The sequence below is a fragment of the Aquarana catesbeiana genome, linkage group LG01 (genome assembly GCF_042186555.1).
Source record: "Aquarana catesbeiana isolate 2022-GZ linkage group LG01, ASM4218655v1, whole genome shotgun sequence".
Lineage (NCBI taxonomy): Eukaryota > Metazoa > Chordata > Amphibia > Anura > Ranidae > Aquarana > Aquarana catesbeiana.
Genome location: NC_133324.1, coordinates 930,426,019 through 930,447,008, shown reverse-complemented (window position 1 = coordinate 930,447,008; position 20,990 = coordinate 930,426,019). Strand labels below are relative to the sequence as shown.

Genomic DNA, 20,990 nt, shown 5'->3' with positions numbered 1-20,990 from the left:
GTAGGACATAGATGAGAAAAAAGCAGGAGTTTTAGATATACTCTATTTTCATCTTGGGCAGAAGTAATATCACCATCTACAGCTCAGGCCTAGTATCCAAAGAGGTAGACAGGAACAAAGGGATTGATCCGAATTCTACTACAGGTGAAGGCACCACAAGATGCCAACAGATCAACACTGTAGTATAGCTAATAGAACTTGTTTCAATCCCTATGATGTCGGATATTGATGTTGGAATTGATGTGGTGACAAGTTGGATAGTAAGTTCGTCATCAGGGTCATCAAGTGGACACCGTCCTTCTTTGACACTTCATCACTAGAAGGCTCAACGGTGATACCCTTGACACACTTCCGGTTCACGCTAACCATTGACGCAATTTCTGCCTACGTGGAACACACGCCATTTAGCGGTGGACTTGGATGTTCTCACTGATGCCTATTTTTTGCCAGTGATCCTGTAAGTGGCGTCTAGCTTGCGCTTTTATATTTTATCCTAGCGGTATTTCATTATGAGCTCTCTCTTTGTTTCCCCATCTATGGAGCGTGGCATATCCTTTCAGTCATAAAGCAACCCCTCTGGAGGAGCCTTTGAGCAATCATCCAACATACCCCAGATCAATAGATCACAGCCAATTTGACCCCTAGACTGTAAAGCTGATGGTCCATTGTTTCTGGTGAGTGTCACACTGTCACCGTTACACTGTCACCGTTACACTTTATTCTATCATCATATGAGTGTCCCTAGTGTCCCAGGTTCACCCCCTTAGTTCTACACCCACTTGTTACATCTTGTAGGGCAGTTGCTGTCTTTCCTTTTATCTCAATCCAAGTGCTCCTTTTTTTGTTAATTTGCTATTTGATAAGGACTTCATTGCTGGTTGGAGGGATCAACCTCTCACTCCCATCTTCTTCAGAAGGCATGTTGTAGGTGTAGCAACAAAACCCCTACTTCCCACTAATACAAGGAAAAAATCGATCTTTCATCCTTTTTGAGCAGCTTCAGTTGTCAATTCTTCAACACTATCTTCCCATTGTGAGGTCAATTCCACAACGTATTCCAAGGAGCATTGGCTGGAGTGTTGTAGCCCCAATGTCTGGGGCTAACACAAGAGACCAAAAGGAAAATCAAACCCTATCAATCAACTATAACCCCCAACCTAGAGAACCTTTGGCCAATGTGCTGTGTTATGTAAAGGCCCCATAAATACAGCAACTGTTTCCTGCTCCTGGCAATGATGTATTATGTGTGTTGATTCATTCATTCTAATTATTGAAGGACTATTTCCACATCCTGATAAATGCTAGCAAATTATCAATCATTTTAATTTTGGCTCTACATCTTTAATTACTTTAGTGTAAACTTTGGGGAACCAATCTAAAATGAAAGCTTTATGACTGATTACCTAACTTCGGTTACTGTGTGTTCATGATTTTCGTTGACAACGAGGACTCAGACTTCTTAAGCAGTTGCTGGAGAATCAGGCGAAATCGACCTTTTCTGGTCTGGCACAGACCTTCTTCTGTGGTGTTAATACATCATGGAGTCCCTTCCAGCTCATGGCTGACAACTTTTTTATATGTCAGGTTGTTTAGGTTGCATAGTTACTGACAACAGTTACAAACTTGTTTACCTTAACAACAGACTGCTCCAACTGTCAATATCGGGGGATCTTGAACCGCACAAAAAACCTTGCAAACACCTAGTGCATTACCTACAGCACTTTATTAAAATTAGAAAGATAAAAAAATTACACTCATAAACCAAAGTTGATTGATGGCGTATTTTAAATACAGAAACCAAAAGTACACCATCTAGCCTCATGGGACCAAACGGATGACTGTACTAGCTTAAGGGTTTCAGGGCACCACCCCCTTTCCTCAGAGCCAAAACATTATTTGCTCTGAGGAAGGAGGCAGTCTCCTGAAACATGTCAGCTAGTATGGTCATCCCTTTGGTCCTATGAGGATAGAGGGTGTACTTCTGGTTTTTGTATTTGAGATACACTATCTATCAACTTTGGTTTGTGAGTATAATTTGTATCTTTCTCCTTTTAATTAAGTGCTGTAGATAATGCACTAGGCGTTCGTGCCCTTTTGTTTTTCTGTTGTTTATGCTTTACCATGCCTTGCATTGTATTGCGCTGAAAAAAATGTGGGCTTGCTCTACTTTTTTTCCACTACAAACCAGTGTATATTGGCACAGTGCACCAGAGTGAACTGCTCCCATTCATAAACTCTATTTTGTACAGGTCCTTGTGTTGGCATGCATTAAAAAAAAAAATTATGCCAATGCATCCGATGTGAATGAACCCTTAGAAATAAAGAATCTATCAGATATAAAAGGCGAAATAAGTAGAAAATTATTTGTGAAATTTAAATTGTTTAAAGTGTTTTTATTTGTATTTGTGGAAACTCACTTATATGCAGAATGGTTCAAGTGTTTGTGTTTTCTCTCCTCGCTTTCTTTTTCTGTTCTCTCTTCTTTGGAAATGGCTCAGCTTCTTGTTCCGGGTTTCTACACTGAGAAACTTCTAGACTTGGTATACTATGGTTATTGTTCTATATGCCGCTAAACTATTCTAACCAGACCCAAATCTTCCTATCTGCTCTCCTTGGCTGCTTTCCGCCATTTTTCTTTTCTTTTCTTTTGCAAAAAAGAAACGGGTCAGTTGTTGTTTCCGGGGCTGGTAAACTGTTTATGGTCACCCACTTTGTAAAAAAATGCTTTAAATCAGGACCGAAATTAAAATGTATATCCAGAAAACAAAAAGGGTAGACTCAATGCATAACTTGGTCCTTTTCTGACGTCACTCTTTTATATTTTTTAATGACTGGTCACATCTTTTGAATGGGCACCCTATATTGCCGACTTATATTTGATAATTGAAAGCAGTCTCTGGTGTAGACTAGCCATAAAGGCTCGGTTCACACTGCCAGGACTTGAGACATGTGAAATCCCATGTTAGGCAATGAGAATGGTCTTAACTAGCACTACTGAAGTCGCTCCGAGTTTGGAAAAGGTTCCTGTACTACTTCAAGGCGGTTTCTATCCGACTTGTGCCCATAGACTTTAATGGAAGTCGCCTCCAAGTCCGATACTCATCTTAACCACTTGCCGACCGCTGCACGCCAATGGGCGTGCCTGTACGTCCCCTTTAATTGGCGGGGTTAGTGGGCGCGCGCACCACCGCGTACAGCGGGACCGTGCCCGTGGGACTTGTGGACTCGATGTCCGCCGGTCTCCCGGCGATCGTGTCACGGAGCTGCAGAACAGGGAGATGCCTATGTAAACAAGGCATTTCCCTGTTCTGCCTTGTCACATGACAGAGATCACTTCTCCCTGTCATCGGGAGCGGTGATCGCTGTCATGTGAGTTGAAGCCCACCCCCCCCCAGTTAAAATCACTCCCTAGGACACACTTAACCCCTTCGCTACCAGTGTCATTTACACAGTAGTCAGTGCATTTTTATAGCACTGATCGCTGTATAAATGACAATGGTCCCAAAATAGTGCCAAAAGTGTCCGATGTGTCCGCCATAATGTCGCAGTCATGATAAAAATCTCAGATCGTCACCATTACTAATAAAAAAAAATTAATAATAACTATCCCCTATTTTGTAGACGCTATAACTTTGGCACAAACCAATCAATATACGCTTTTTGCGTTTTTTTTTTACCAAAAATATGTAGAAGAATACATATCGGCCTAAACTGAGGAAAAAATGTGTTTTTTTTTTTTATATATTTTTGGGGGATATTTATTATAGCAAAAAGTAAAAAATTTAGCTTTTTTTCAAAATTGTCGCTCTTTTTGTTTATAGCAAAAAATAAAAATCACAGAGGTGATCAAATACCACCAAAAGAAAACTTTATTTGTGGGGAAAAAAGGACGTCAATTTTGTTTGGGTGTAACGTCACACGACCGCGCAATTGTCAGTTTATGTGACGCAATGCCGAATCGCAAAAAGTGCTCTGGTCAGGAAGGCGGTAAAATCTTCCGGGGCTGAAGCGGTTAATTGATGTGATTTGGATCTGACATTATAGGAAGAATACCCAGGTATTCCCTGAAGTTGCTTCAAAGTAGCTTCAAGTCGCTTCAAAGTTGACTCAAGTCGCATTCAAGTTGCACTGAAGTTGCCTGGCAAAGTCGCTCTACTTTCAGGTTGCGGCAGTGTGAACCAACCCTTAGACTAAGAAAATATTTTAACAATATATAACTGTTAAAGATTTTCTTGCAACTTTTGCTTAAAATACAGCTTGTTTTCCGCTTCTTTTACTAACATGAATTGTTCTTAAAGGCATTGTACACTTTTAAAATTTTTATTGTCTTAGCTAAGTATTTGGATGGTTTCACACTGGCATCCTGCCGTTTGGCCGCAGCTTGGGTGCAGCGCAGTGTACCTGCAGTTTTCGTGCGGGTTACCTGTGGTTTCCCATAGACTTCTTCTAAATTAAGCATTTTTGATGCATTTTCTGACCGTGCCCTAAAGATGCAGCATGCATGACTTTTGATGTGCTTTCAGAAAACACACTAAAAACACTAATCTAAGAGAAGTTTATGGGACACCGCGGGTAACCTGCGCGGTACCCATGTTGTGGCCAAACCTTAGCATGGCAGAGTGAACCCGCCCCTAGTGTAGGTGTTTTACTTGTGTCATTCGTTTACCTTACCCTGTAATGATCGGGTTAGACATGTGCAATTCGTTTCGTTCCGAATTCGTTTTTTAATGAATTTTCAACAAATTCCTTCATTCGTAAATATCCGAATGAACGAAAATCCGTTTTAACAAATTTTTCAGAATATTCGTAAATTCGAATTTTCAAAAATTCCAAAATCTGTAAATCCGAAAATAAGAACCAAAATTCAAAGAACGAATATCCAAAATAAGAAGAAAATCCTAAAATTCAAAAACCCAAAAATGTGAAAATCTAAAATAATAACTAATAATAACTTAACTATTAATAACTATTAAATTATAGGTATTGGAATTTCCTTTTAAATTTGGCTGTTAGTGAATGTAACAAATTTATCTGAAGTTACGAATTATCCGAAATAACAAATGTCGCATCTAAACGAATGGAACATAACAAATTAATAATAATAAATAATAATAATAATAATAAAAACTTTTAATTAGTATTATTATTTATTATTAATTTGTTCTGTTCCATTTGTTTAGATGCGACATTCGTTATTTTGGATAATTCGTAACTTCGGATAAATTTGTTACATTTACTAACAGCCAAATTTGAAAGGAAATTCCAATACCTATAATTTATGAATTTTTGTATTTTTGAATTTCAAATTTACGAATTTTCTAATTTCGATCATAAAATGACCCAAAAAAAACCCCCGAAAATGAACAATTTTTTTGTCATGTCTAGATAGGCTCATGTGTTGTTTCTGCAGTTTGTAGTGTCATAACCGATCAATTCTCCTATGTCCATGTATTCATTCACCTAGCTTGTCCCTATTTGCCAAAGGGACAAGATAACTTCCTGTTCTGCGTCACACAGCATCCAATGCATGTGTTGCCAACCGCTCTGTGTTGCATCCCAAATGTGCTAATTCCACTAGTGAGCTCTCTGTGGGGGGGATTTACTAAAGCTAGAGAGTGCTAAATGTGTTGCAGCTCTGCATAGCAACCAATCAGCTTCCAGGTTTTATTGTTAAAGCTTAATTGAACAAGCTGAAGTTAGAAGCTGATTGGTCACGCACAGCTGCACCAGATTTTGCACTCGCCAGTTTTAGTAAATCAACCCCTGTGTGTCTGTGAATGCTGTGCCTGTTTGTCTCTGCGTCAGATCTAAACACTGAGAAGCTTTCACCTGGACCAAAGCTAGACTGAGAGACCAAAGGATTGTGTGACATGTAGTTTCTTAATCGGAACTGTCAGTTCTTAGACTACAGACAGAGGTCATGCATTAACCTGTGCAGTGCCAGGAATGTGAAGATTTATTGTAAAGTAGGCTGTGTGTACAGGCCAACAAATGACACTACATGACCAGTGCACATCTTACGCAGGTAAAAAACACAAGGTGCAAATTGGAAGGTTTACAATGCCTTTAAGTGTTCTAAATCACTAGCCTCTGCCCTGTGCCCTATAGTAATTGCTGTATTATTACCGCTATATTTGTGTTCACTGAGAGATCGGGGATTATGGAGGATTATGGGTAATTTTAACTGAAAGTGAAAGGAAATTGGACGTCTGATTGCATTTTGCTTTTGAAAATGTACACCAGCCTTGATATAATGTCTCTAGTCTTATTCATAGAGCACCTGACATGAGAGAAATATGGTCTCTGGCATAGATGGACACCTGAAAATGCTGTTTGCCTGGCTTTAATAATCCTTAGTCACCCACAACAAGCGTGCAGCCAATAAGTCCGACAAAAGTCAGATTTTTATTGTATTCTTTGTGAGCAATTCAGGTTTTTCACACTATTGCGAACACAGACATCGCATGTGATTCGCACCACATTGCTGTGCAGATCACATGAGATATATGTGCAATGCAAATTTAGCTATACAGTTTGTATGGCTGAACTCGCATTGGATTTGCACGAAAAAGGTGCGGGAACCTTTTTCTTTTCCCCGCACCAGAATCGGATTACATGGGTGTGCAGTCTGAAATTACAGTTCGCACTGCGATATGCGAACCGATCTGGGGGTGTCATTACCTTTGTATTGACACCCGCAGCGGTTCTCAGAGGGCAGTGTGAACTGCCTGCGGAAGAGATGCGATGCGGGGACCCGCACTGGAATCACACTGGTTATCGCATTGCAATAGTGTGAACTCAGGCTTAAAGCCAAAATAACATGAGGGTCAGGCAATCAGCTATTTTCAGAAGGAGAGGTCAACAGTGTCAGTCTACATATTTCTTCCATGTACTCTAACAATCACATTTATTTATTCACTTAACAAAAGCACTTACTGTTTTCCTTTAATTTTGCAGTCAGAGGACTCAGACCTGCCGGTCCCTCCGACCCAGAAGAGCCCCAATATCTACATGGTGCCGAAAAATATCAGGCCCCGCCTGCAGAGGACTGCTATTGAGGTGAGTGTGGGTTTCGTGATACGTGAATATATCTCGTACAGTCGATTGTAAAACTTTTTATTAATTACCGAGTACCAGATTTGATCTACCCCTCCTCCCTTGGTCACTTGATAACTGCCCATGGCTTCCAATACCACCTATACGCTGATGACACCCAAATCTATCTGTTTACTCCTCACCTCACTCCTTCAGTCTCCTCTCACATTACTAACTTACTATCTGACATATCAGCATGGATGTCACACCACTTCCTTAAACCAAATCTCTCTAAAACTGAGCTATTAATATCCCCGCCCCCCTCCATGACTTTTCCATCAAAATCAACAATGCAACTATGAGTCCCTCCCCTCACACCAGGGTGATAGGTGTAATCCTAGACTCTGACTTGTCATTTCAGCCTCAAATCCAATCGTTGTGAAAAGTTTGTAGAATTCACCTCCGTAACATCTCTAAAATTCACCCCTTTTTAACAAATGAAATCACCAAGCTCCTCATTCACTCCCTTCTTATCTCTCGCCTTGACTATTGCAACTCCCTTCTCATTGGCCTACCTCTCCATAGGCTCCTCCCCTCTTCAGTCTATCATGAATGTTGCTACCAGACTTATCCACCTTACCAACCGCTCAGTGTCTGCCAACCCTTTCCTCCAATCCCTACACTGGCTCCCAAGCACCCAGCAAATTAAATTCAAAATACTAACCACAACATACAAAGCCATTCACAACTCTGCCCCGAGCTACATCACCAACCTTGTCTCCAAATATCACCCAAACTGTCCTCTCCGCTCTTCTCAAGACCTCCTACTCTCAAGCTCTCTCGTCCCCTCCTCCAATGCTCGTCTCTAGGATTTCTCCAGAGCCTCTCCCATCCTCTGGAACTCGCTACCTCCACCTGTCCAGCTATCCCCTACTCTTGCTACCTTCAGGCGATACCTGAAAACTTATCTCTTCAGGAAAGCCTATCACGTCTCCAACTAATCTTCTACCGCTTCCACCAGCTCATTCCCCACAGTTACAACCTTTTGTACCACCTGCCCCACCCTATTAGATTGTAAGCTCTTCTGAGCAGGGCCCTCTTAATCCTTTTGTATTTTATTGTATTATAACTGTATTGTCTCCCTTTTATATTGTAAAGTGCTGCGTAAACTGTTGGCCCTATACAAATCCTGTATAATAATAATAATAATACCGAGGAGCTCACTGACCATGAGCAGGAAGCACACTCACATCCCTCTATGAGGACACAAGCCTCCACGCCTGGTCTGTCATGGCAGAGATTCACATTTTTTTAAACTGAAACATTAAAAAGTTGAATTGGCCCATCAGTCTCCCATGATAACTTATTAAAACTGCTGGAGATGAACATTTTTAGGGGCATATTTAAAAAGCAGCTAATCTGACATTGACCAAACATTCACTGCAGGTGAAACCTCTTAGTGCGTGTGTTTTAAATGACAGTTGGTAATGCACTGACAGTGAATGTATAATGAAAGTCACATTCACCATTTTTTAAAAATATACCCCTTAAAGTGTTTATAACTTTAAAAAACAAATGCCGCTGGCTCTTTAACCTCTTCACGCCCACCCTATAGCTGAAAGGCAGCTACAGCGTAGGCTTAAATTCAATGTACGTCCTCCCATGCTTGCACTGCCCACAAGCCCCCTGTGGAGCGCAGGCGGCGCACTCTGTGATCACCGAGTCCATGGTACTTGGCTGATCACAGATCGGAGTAAAGGGCCAATCCTGGTCCTTTACCAAGTGATCAGCTGTCAGCCAATGAATAGTGAGGAGTTAACAGAAGCTGACAGCGTGAGGAGAAAAAAGTATGCTGATTACCGGCTTGTGTAAACGGGACATCGGTACCACACTGTGGTAGTCACTGCTGCTAAGCAGTGCCCACCAGTGCTGCCCACCAGTGCCCATCAGTACTGCTAAGCAGTGCCCACCTACCAGTGCCCACCAGTGCTGCCAATCAGTGTCCCTCAGTGCCACCTATCAGTGCTGCCCACCAGTGCCACCTACTAGTGACAATCAGTACTGCTAACCAGTGCCCACCTACCAGTGCCAACTAGTGCTGCCAATCAGTGTCCCTCAGTGCCTCATCAGTGTCACCTACCAATGCCAATTAGTACCACCTCTCAGTGCCACCTATCAGTGCCCTTTAGTTTCACCTATCAGTGCTCATCATTGCCACCCATCAGTACAGCCTTATCAGTGGCTCCTGCTTAGTAGCAGTGACTGCCACAGTGTGGGACCGTTGTCCCATTTACACAAACCGGTAATCTGCTTTTTTTTTCTCCTCACACTGTTAGCTTCTGTTAACATCATGTGATCAGCTGTCATTGGCTGACAGCTGATCACATGGTAAAGGGCCAGGATTGAACAATTGTGCGGTCATGCAGCACTGTACCCATATGAAATTTGCACCTATCGGTGCCACCCATCAGTGCCTCCTGATCAGTGCCCACCAGTGCCACTTCATCAGTGCCCATCAGCGCACATCAGTGAAGGAGAAAAATTACCTGTTTGCAAAATTTTATAACAAACTATGAAAACTGTTTTATTTTTCAAAATTTTCTGGCTTTTTTTGTATATTTAGCAAAAATAAACCCCCCCAGTAGTTATTAAATACCACCAAAAGAAAGCTCTGTTTGTGGGGAAAAAAATCATAAAAATTTTATATGGGTGCAGTTTTACATGACCGCGCAATTGTCATTCAAAGAGTGAAAGCGCACGTTATTTAAAAGTGATTTATCATGTCAGTATGGCATTTTTCCCTGCTGGTGTTGAATTTAACCTGGTTGATCCTGCCTGTGTCACTCTTCCTAACAGTAAACTGACCATGCAGATCCATCCTAGTGTTGTCAGTTTACATCTTGTGTCATCCTGCTGCGGATACAGGCACGCTATGGGGCAGGGAAGCCAAACCAAGCTTATCCTTAGTTGTCAGCCTACAACAGTATGTGACCTTCCACAACCCGAAAAAAAAAGAAATAAAAAGACGTGAACTGCAGTAACCTATAGCAGCCAACCAAAGCTACTCTGCTGGAGTCAATCAATTTGGAAAAAGGCTGTTCTGCTTGTATCAGCATATCAAGATGGCATATATGATATATGACTCTGGAATAGCCACCAGTTGAGCATGGTGGCTTAGTGGTTATCACTTTTACCTGAAAGATCTTGGGTCGTTGCTTTGAATCCCAACCATGACAGTATCTGCATGGGGTTTGCATCCTCTCCCTGTGCCTGTGTTGGTTTCTTTCGGGTACTCCAGTTTCCTCTCACATGCTGGTAGGTTAATTGGTTCCTGTCTAAATTGTTCCCTATTGTGTGTATAGTAGGTAGGGACTTTAGATTGTGGTCCCCTTGATGGCAAGGATTGATGTCCTTGATGTAAATGTAAAATCCATATGTAAAGTGCTGCGACAGTTGTATATTCCGTTAATAAATAAAAATAACATGCCTGTAGTTTTGAAATGGAAAATTCTCTATTCAGTATGATATTGTTCTACCTTTTACCAATTCTGTCATCGATTGGCCAGTGTGGGAGTCTTTTAAACCATGAGAAGGAAGTGTCACCAGCACACCAGGATCTCCAAAATTGGGTCCAAAATTTTAATCACATAGTATCAAAAAGATAAATAAAAGAGACGTTTCGGAGCCACGCAGGACCCCTTCATCAGGCATGTGACACCTGCGTGGCTCCGAAACGTCGCTTTTATTTATTTTTTTGATACTATGTGATTAAAATTTTGGACCCAATTTTGGAGATCCTGGTGTGCTGGTGACACTTCCTTCTCATGATTGCAGTCGGTTTCAGCCGTTGGTCATTTTAGCACCCAATTTAAGATACAGCCGTTTGTGCAGGTACGTGTGTGTTGAGAGTATTGCATTGGAGTCTTTTAAACCAATCCCTTTTAAACAACCATCTTTTGCCCGCTGTCTAGGTGTTGGCATGGGGTCTGCGCAACCTGAAGAGCTACCAGCTGGCCAGCGTGACGTCGCCCAGCCTGATCGTGGAGTGCGGTGATGAAAGTATGCAGTCCTGCGTTATTAAAAACGTCAAAAAGAATCCCAACTTTGATATCAGTGTCCTTTTCATGGAGGTGGTAAGAGCCCTTAATACAGTAAGCAGATTTGGCAGGGTGGTAGGAACGAGTTCAGGTGCCCGAAAAAAAAGGCTTATTGCAGCCATTCAGTTAGGTGAGAGCTGGGATTCATGTGTTTCTTATGTTAGAAATAATAAGCCTGGTGTCAGGCGCTCAGCGCCATAATCTCTGATGTTATGTCATCCTTCTGTATAGAAATAATCCTTGTAAAGTATTGATTAATCAATCAAACGGGTTCGGGTTCTGAAATTTTCTTATCTACAGTTTGGCCTAACTAGAAGAATCTGCCAAGAAGCAGAGCTCTGTGTGCAAAGTAGACAGCCAATCAGAATCCACCTTGACTTGGCATAACTTCAGTAACGTGATTCATTTGCTGAACTTTGTACTGTGCTTCTTCCTCTGTTGTTTGGTATCGTCTGATTTGCAGAGAATACTAAAGTGTTACTAAACCCACAACAGTGAATATCAGTCTGTATATGCAGTAAATAATGCTTGTTGTACTCCCTGTGGAACCTAAGGGGTTAATCCTCCACTTGTGTCTTCTCTGATCCTCCCCTTATTCCACTGTTCCCTATCCATCTCTGGATAGTACAGCTGTTAGGGGACAAGCTGCACATGCCCAGTTTGGTATGTATTCCTAGAGAGTTTTTGTTTTCTTGGGAGAGTGCATGTGATGAGCACAGGGCCAATCGGCACTGTCCACAAAGAGGGTCAGGGGTCATGCATCCTCATAGGATAGTCAGAGGAGAATGAAAACTCCTCCTACAAGCTTTAACCACTTCTGTACCGCCCACCGTCGTTAAACGTCGGCTGTTTGAAAAGGTATATCGTTGATATGGCAGCAGCTAGCTACCATAACCCCGGTATCCTCTTCTTCAGTAAGAGGTCCGGTTTAAGATAAAAGTGGTCTCTGTGACGGATTCCCTGCAAAATCACTTTTATCGGGAGAGGGGCCCCCCCTGCCGTACTCCGGTGCCCTCCGCCGCTTACCAGAGCCGTCGGCAGCAGCGGAGGCAATCAGATCCTTCTTGTGGCCTGACATAGAGACGAGTGAGGGGAAGATGGCCCCCACCCGTCTCCATATCATTGCAGGGTGGAAGCCACGTCAAAACGTCACTTCCGCCCATAGCTCTTAAAGGGCCATTTTATTTTTTTTCATTTTTTTAAATGACAACATTTTTTTTCTATTGCATTTTAGTGTAAATATGAGCTCTGAGGTCTTTTTGACCCCACATCTCATATTTAAGAGGACCTGCCATGCTTTTTTCTATTACAAGGGATGTTTACATTCCTTATAATAGGAATAAAAGTGACACAATTTTTATTTTTTTTTAAAACAGTGTAAAAATAAAAAATGAAAGGTAAAATAAATAGAAACATTTTTTTTTTAACGTGCCCTGTCCCGATGAGCGAGAGCAATAATTCTAGCCCTAGACCTCCTCTGTAACTTAAAATATTCAACCTGTAGAATTTTTTAAATGTCGCCTATGGGGATTTTTAAGGGTAAATGTTTGTCGCCATTCCACGAGCGGGTGCAATTTTGAAGCAGCTGGGTATCAATTTACTCGGCGTAACATTATCTTTCGCAATATAAAAAAAAATGGGCTAACTTTACTGTTGTCTTATTTTTTAATTCAGAAGAGTGTATTTTTTCCAAAAAAAGTGCACTTGTAAGACCGCTGTGCAAATACGGTGTGACAAAAAGTTTTGCAACAACCGCCATTTTATTCTCTAGGGTGTTAGGAAAAAAAAATGTATAATGTTTGGAGGTTCTAAGTAATTTTCTAGCAAAAAAAAATGTTTTTAACTTGTAAACCAACAAATCTCAGAAAGAGGCTCGGTCCTTAAGTGGTTAAAGCGGAGTTCCACCCAAAAGTGGAACTTCCGCTCATTTGTCTCCTCTCCCCCTCCAGTGCCACAATTGGCACCTTTCGGGGGGGAGGGGGGACAGGATACCTTTGACAGGTATCCTGTTCCCACTTCCGGGAGTCTGGGCCACGGCGGGGTTCCCTCCTCCTCTCCCTTTCGCCAGGCCAGTAGAAGAGAGGAGTGGGGTCTTACGCATGTGCAGTAGGGTTCCCAGCGTGAAGCCATAAGGCTACACTGCCGGGTACCCTCACCCGAAATGGCGGCGGTAGCACCCAACAGCTGACAAAACCATCAACTGCGGTGCCAACATCGCTGGACTCTAGGACAGGTAAGTGTCCGATTGTTAAAAGCCAGCAGCTGCAGTATGTGTAGCTGCTGGCTTTTAATTTTTTTTTTGGGGGGGGGGGGGCGGAACACCGCTTTAACCAGACACTGATAGAAGTCACAAGGCTGCTTTATACTGCTGATTAGAAAGGGTATTTAGCAGTTTATATTTACTAAAATAATTGCATTTCCACGTTCTGTGTACTGTGGGAGACCAGATATAGTGAATGCAGAGTCCTGGGGAGACCAGATATAGTGAATGCAGGGTCCTGGGGAGACCAGATATAGTGAATGCAGGGTCCTGGGGAGACCAGATATAGTGAATGCAGGGTCCTGGGGAGACCAGATATAGTGAATGCAGGGTCCTGGGGAGACCAGATATAGTGAATGCAGGGTCCTGGGGAGACCAGATATAGTGAATGCAGGGTCCTGGGGACACCAGATATAGTGAATGCAGGGTCCTGGGGACACCAGATATAGTGAATGCAGGGTCCTGGGGAGACCAGATATAGTGAATGCAGGGTCCTGGGGAGACCAGATATAATGAATGCAGGGTCCTGGGGAGACCAGATATAGTGAATGCAGGGTCCTGGGGAGACCAGATATAATGAATGCAGGGTCCTGGGGAGACCAGATATAGTGAATGCAGGGTCCTGGGGAGACCAGATATAATGAATGCAGGGTCCTGGGGAGACCAGATATAGTGAATGCAGGGTCCTGGGGAGACCAGATATAATGAATGCAGGGTCCTGGGGAGACCAGATATAGTGAATGCAGGGTCCTGGGGAGACCAGATATAGTGAATGCAGGGTCCTGGGGAGACCAGATATAGTGAATGCAGGGTCCTGGGGAGACCAGATATAGTGAATGCAGGGTCCTGGGGAGACCAGATATAGTGAATGCAGGGTCCTGGGGAGACCAGATATAGTGAATGCAGGGTCCTGGGGAGACCAGATATAGTGAATGCAGGGTCCTGGGGAGACCAGATATAGTGAATGCAGGGTCCTGGGGAGACCAGATATAGTGAATGCAGGGTCCTGGGGAGACCAGATATAGTGAATGCAGGGTCCTGGGGAGACCAGATATAGTGAATGCAGGGACCTGGGGAGACCAGATATAGTGAATGCAGGGTCCTGGGTTTAGTAACACTTTAAGATTTAGACATACCTCTGACATTCATTTTGAATCATACCCCCAAAGGACTTTTGAACAGAATGGCTCAATACATTCTTAGCAAAGCCTTGCATCTTGTTGCTGTTAGTATCCATCAAAGTTGAGTCTGATGTAAGAACTTGCGACTTTCAGTTAGTGCAGGGCTTTAGCAGGCTTGATTTATACTTTAGTGTGTGGAATTGCAGGAGAGAGGCTGCATGCAGATGAAACTATGTTAAAATTCCTTGTTTTTTATGGGGCATGCACATACAATTATACAGAAGTATAACATATAGGGGGGAGTTACTGAAACTGGTGCACACAGAATCTGGTGCAGCTGTGCATAGTAACCAATCAGCTTCTAACTTCAGCTTGTGCAATTAGCCACTTGCCGACCAGCCGCCGCAGTTGTATTGCGGCAGAATGGCACAAATGGGCCAAACGATGTTATGTTACGTCGCTTCGCCCTGTGGCCACTAGGGGCGCACACTGCTCACCCTCCGGGGCCCATGCGAGTGCCCGGCGGTCATGATCACCGCCGGGCTCCCGCGATCGCTACTGATACATCGAGAACTGGGATCTGTGTGTGTAAACACAGTTTCCAGTTCTCTGAGGGGAGAAGAGACAGATCGTCTGTTCATACAGAGTATGAACAGCGACCTGTCATCTCCCCTACACAGTCCCCTCCCCCTTCAGTTAGAACACAGAGAGGGAACACAGTTAACCCCTTGATCGCCCCCTAGTGTTAACCGCTTCCCTGCCAGTGACATTTACACAGTAATCAGTGCATTTTTATAGCACTGATCGCTGTATGAATGCCAATGGTCCCAAAAATGTTTCAAAATTGGCCGGCATGTCCGCCATAATGTCGCAGTCCTGATAAAAATCGCAGACGCCGCCATTACTAGTAAAAAAAAAAAAAAAAATAATAAAAATGCCATAAAACTATTCCCAATTTTGTAGATGCTATAACTTTTGCGCAAACCAATCAATATACGCTTATTGCGATTTTTTTTAACCAAAAATATGTAGAAGAATACGTATCGGCCTAAACTGAGGAAAAAAAAAATTTTTATATATATTTTTGGGGGATATTTATTATAGCAAAAATTAAAAGATATTGCCTTTTTTTTAAAATCGTCGCTATTTTTGTGTTTATAGCGCAAAAAATAAAAACCACAGAAGTGATCAAATACCACCAAAAGAAAGCTCTATTTGTGGGGAAAAAAAGGACGTCAGTTTTGTTTGGGTGTAAGGTCGCACGACTGCGCAATTGTCAGTTAAAGCGACGCAGTGCCGAATTGCAAAAAGTGCTCTGGTCAGGAAGGGGGTAAAGTATTCCGGGGCTGAATCGGTTAAAGGGTAACTCCACTTTTGTGGGCAAAAAAAAATAGTAAATAAAGAAAAAATAATATAGCATATACAATTGCGACACAAGTCATATTGTAATTGAATGTTATTAAAAATGACCTTTCCTTTTCAATCTGCAGCCGCTGCAATTTTCTGAAAACGCAATTCAATATGGCTACCTGGAGGTGTTCTGTGCACAGAATGTATACAGAACGCTCCCTAGAAACATCATTTCATGCTTGTGTGATTGGCTCACTGATTTTACTAGAAGTCTACACTAAGATACAAGTCAGATTTCAGGCATCCCCTGCAACAAAAATGTCATTTTTGGTGAGATGCTCCCAAAAGGAAATCACATCTAAAAGGGATGCAGGCCCAGCAGCTTTCCCCATTAGTGCCCTGCAGGTGCAAAGCTGATTGATAACTATGAAACCACTCCCATTAGATTCACTTTCCCACACAGACAAACACACAGGGATTTCTTCAGAATTACAAAAGGTAGGAATCTGCAACAAAGTTTGTTAAAATCCTTATAATTTACATAGATCACCCAAAGAGAAATGTTTTTTTCTCTCAACAAAAGAGGGGTTACGCTTTAAGCTTTGACAATAAAACCTAGAAGATGATTGGTTACTGTGCTCAACTGTACTAGATTCTGTCTGCACCAGTTTTAGTAAATCTCCCCCATAGATTTGTTCTAGAATTCTTTTTAGGGGAAACAAAGATCTATATTTTGTCTGGGCAAAAACATGATCGGTGCCGATAGCATAAAGTTTCCATCATATAGCTATTTCCTCTTTATTTTTAGAGTCTTCCCAGTGAGCAACTTTACTGTCCGCCCATCATTGTGAAAGTGATTGACAACCGGCAGTTTGGTCGGAAGCCTGTGGTTGGTCAGTGCACCATCCACTCCCTTGAGGAGTTCTACTGCGACCCCAACGAGGATGAGGGTGACCTGGAGGAAGGATTGGCTGGTATGATGCTGTATACTTTCTGTACAAATGCGTGTAACAGGGACACAAACCCACCAATCACAAACAGACGGAGACCGAATAACCCTGGTGTAGTTTTATCGTGCTGTGTTGTGTTATGTCCTACTACACATTCCACCATGTAGGTAGGACTTTGTCAGGTATATAACACAATACAGCTGTTTACACCAGGCCCAGGGTGTTTTGTTGCTCTCCTGATTTGTGACCCCACAATAGGGATAAAACTTTTTTGCAGAAGGGAGTTTAACAAGACTTGTGGCCACTCATTAAAATTAGAAGAAAAGAGGTTTAACCTTAAACTATGTAGAGGGTTCTTTACTGTAAGAGCGGCAAGGATGTGGAATTCCCTTCCACAGGCAGTGGTCTCAGCGGGGGGTCATTGATAGTTTCAAGAAACTATTAGATAAGCACCTGAACGACCGCAACATACAGGGATATGTAATGTAATACTGACATATAATCACACACATAGGTTGGACTTGATGGACTTGTGCCTTTTTTCGACCTCACCTACTATGTAACTATGTAACCATACTTTCTCCAAGGTCCTAGATTTAGTACCAGCTTTAAATAGCCGGTCCCTGTAGTTCTTTAAGTTCATTAACTGTGAGCCTCTTTTAGGTGCAGATAGTATGGGGGTGATTTACTAAAACAGGCAAAATCTGGTGCATCTTTTTTTTTAAAGGTGTTTATTTTGTTTAGGGCTGTTACTGATTAAAATTTTCGCGTTCGATTAATTGATTTTTTTTAATCGATTAATCGACTAATTTCGCACACACAGATCCAACTACTTTTAGCTGACGTCATGCGTAGCTCCTCCCCTGTACGCGTTACATTCAATCAGAACTTCCTCAGCGGGGCGGGGCGGGGCGGGGCTACGGCGTCACCCTACAGTCTAAATAGCACCGTTGTGCATCAGGGAGACCGATGGAGAGCCAGAGACATCCATCACCTGCTGAGACAGCAAAGTGTCAGCTCTTTGGAAAAAAAGTGCCCTCATCATAAATGTTTCTTGATTGCTGGATAATCAATCAATGTCAGTTCATCGTCAAACTGACTTACAGCCAGGAAAGCCCTCAGATATGTTGATTTTCATAGCCAAATCCAGGATTTACATAGATGTTTATCTGAATACTTAGCTCTTCTATGACAGGAAACCCTAAAATAGGATTTTTTAGAGAATGACAGGGTCTCTTAAAGCACAGTGCCAGTGTTATCTATATATAAATATCAGTTTCATGATTTTTTTTCAATCTGTTGCCTTTGTATGCCCCCCAAAAAAAGTATTTCAAAGACACTAGCAAACATTTGCAAAAATAGAAAAATATATGACTAATAATTCTAATTGTACAAAAAAGATATTTATATGCAGTATCTCACAAAAGTCAGTACACCCCTAACATTTTTGCAAAGATTTTATTATATCTTTTCATGTGACAACACTGAAGAAATGACACTTTGCTACACTGTAAAGTAGTGAGTGTACAGCTTGTATAACAGTGTAAATTTGCTGTCCCCTCAAAATAACTCAACACACAGCCATTAATGTCTAAACTGCTGGCAACAAAAGTGAGTACACTCCTAAGTGAAAATGTGCAAATTGGGCCCAATTAGCCATTTTCCTTCCCCGGTGTCATGTGACTCATTAGTGTTACAAGATCTCAGGTGTGAATGGGGGGCAGGTGTGTTAAATTTGGTGTTATCGCTCTCACTTTCACATACTGGTCACTGGAAGTTCAACATGGCACCTTATGGCAAAGAACTCTCTGAGGATCTGAAAAAAAGAATTGTTGCTCTACATAAAGATGGCCTAGGCTATAAGAAGATTGCCAAGACCCTGAAACTGAGCTGCAGCAGAGTGGCCAAGACCATACAGCGGTTTAACAGGACAGGTTCCACTCAGAACAGGCCTCGCCATGGTCAACCAAAGAAGTTGAGTGCACGTGCTCAGCGTCATATCCAGAGGTTGTCTTTGGGAAATAGATGTATGAGTGCTCCCAGCATTGCTGCAGAGGTTGAAGGGGTGGGGGTCAGCCTGTCGGTGCTCAGACCATACGCCGCACACTGCATCAAATTGATCTGCATGGCTGTCGCCCCAGAAGGAAGCCTCTTCTAAAGATGATGCACAAGAAAGCCTGCAAACAGTTTGCTGAAGACAAGCAGACTAAGGACATAGATTACTGGAACCATATCCTGTGGTCTGACGAGACCAAGATAAACTTATTTGGTTCAGATGGTGTCAGGCGTGTGTGGTGGCAACCAGGTGAGGAGTACAAAGACAAGTGTGTCTTGCCTACAATCAAGCATGGTGGTGGGTGTGTCATGGTCTGGGGCTGCATGAGTGCTGCCGGCACTGGGGAGCTACAGTTCATTGAGGGAACCGTGAATGCCAAAATGTACTGTGACATACTGAAGCAGAGCATGATCCCCTCCCATCAGAGACTGGGCCGCAGGGCAGTATTCCAACATGATAATGACCCCAAACACATCTCCAAGAGAACCACTGCCTTGCTAAAGAAGCTGAGGGTAAAGGTAATGGACTGGCCAAGCATGTCTCCAGACCTAAACCCTATTGAGCATCTGTGGGGCATCCTCAAACGGAAGGTGGAGGAGCACAAGGTCTCTAACATCCACCAGCTCCGTGATGTCATCATGGAGGAGTGGAAGAGGACTCCAGTGACAACCTGTGAAGCTCTGGTGATCTCCATGCCCAAGAGGGTTAAGGCAGTGCTGGAAAATAATGGTGGCCACACAAAATATTGACACTTTGGGCCCAATTTGGACATTTTCACTTAGGGGTGTACTCACTTTTGTTGCCAGTGGTTTAGACATTAATGGCTGTGTGTTGATTTATTTTGAGGGGACAGCAAATTTACACTGTTATACAAGCTGTACACTCACTACTTTACATTGTAGCAAAATGTAATTTCTTCAGTGTTGTCACATGAAAAGAGAATAATATATTTACAAAAATGTGAGGGGTGTACTCACTTTTGTGAGATACTGTATATATTGTTTGTGTGGCCAGCTTTAGGTGTATGGGTTAAACTGAATGAACACACAGTAATCAGTTCAAATAAGCCCTATAGCTTTAACCCTTTTGGAGGTCATTGATAATTAGATGCCTAGTTCAGGTTTAGCAGTCAGTATGCTTTGGTTAGCTTAAAAATAACTCTGATTTACATATCTAAATATTTTTTTAAAGCAGAGTTCCACACAAAAATGGAACTTCCGCTTTTCGGAACCCTCCCCCCCTTCCGGTGTCACATTTGGCACCTTTCAGGGGGGAGGGGGGTGCAGATACCTGTCTAAGACAGGTATTTGCACCCACTTCTGGCATAGACTCCCAGGGGAGTCTATGCCTCTTCCCGTCCCGACCGCGCTGTCTGCTGGGAACACACAGCTCCCAGCAGAGAGCAGGGACCACTAGGGACGCGCAGCGCGACTCGCGCATGCGCAGTAGGGAACCGGGAAGTGAAGCCGCAACGCTTCACTTCCTGATTCCCTCACCTAGGATGGCGGCGGCAGCTGCCTAGAACCGAGGGGGTTCTCGGTGTTCCCTGCCGTCATCGCTGGACCCTGGGACAGGTAAGTGGCCATGTATTAAAAGTCAGCAGCTGCAGTATTTGTAGCTGCTGGCTTTTAATATTTTTTTTTTTTTTTGGCGGTGTGGGTGAACCCCCGCTTTAAGGACAAAGCTATTTGGTACACTTAATAAATAAAACTCTACATTTTTAACCAAAGGTTACAAGTATACACAAATGTAAAAACACGTTTCACAAAAGTGATTGATTTGTATTTTTTAATGCTGTAAATATATGACAATTACAGTATTATATCAATGGTATGGTATATCAATGCATCAATGAAAGTGACAGTGTTAATCTGTAGGCTGAGTGAAAGCCTATTTTGTCATTGAAGACTCCTGCCCGTATTTGATTACTGTGTGATAGTGGACATCAGTTAGGCACCTCTAGCAATTTGGGATTGTGGGCAGATTCACGGCGATTCTGCCCCGCGATCCCAAATTGCACAACAATGCTGGAAAAAGGCAGCACATGTGCTTGTATGCCTTTCTTTTGGGCAACAAGCTTCGTGCAATGGGGTTTGCTGTGATTGCCACGCAATAAATCGC

The 20,990-nt window shown here is 42.7% G+C and overlaps 1 protein-coding gene and 1 long non-coding RNA gene across 7 annotated transcripts in view; one reads left to right on the top strand and one right to left on the bottom strand.

The window, feature by feature from the left end:
- DYSF (dysferlin) overlaps window positions 1-20,990 on the top strand; it is a 395,589-nt gene that overhangs the window by 288,173 nt on the left and 86,426 nt on the right. For 5 of the 6 annotated variants that reach the window (XM_073611045.1, XM_073611046.1, XM_073611050.1 and 2 more), the window contains 3 exons: window positions 6,958-7,059; window positions 11,007-11,168; window positions 16,672-16,837. In XM_073611045.1, the coding sequence (XP_073467146.1) occupies window positions 6,958-7,059; window positions 11,007-11,168; window positions 16,672-16,837 (430 nt within the window). Of the gene's footprint in view, window positions 1-2,498; window positions 2,541-6,957; window positions 7,060-11,006; window positions 11,169-16,671; window positions 16,838-20,990 lie in introns of all 6 variants that reach the window. The other variant, XM_073611049.1, reaches the window with a different exon arrangement.
- Window positions 1-20,990, bottom strand: part of LOC141120980 (uncharacterized) — a 91,040-nt gene that overhangs the window by 44,000 nt on the left and 26,050 nt on the right. The window lies entirely within an intron of this gene.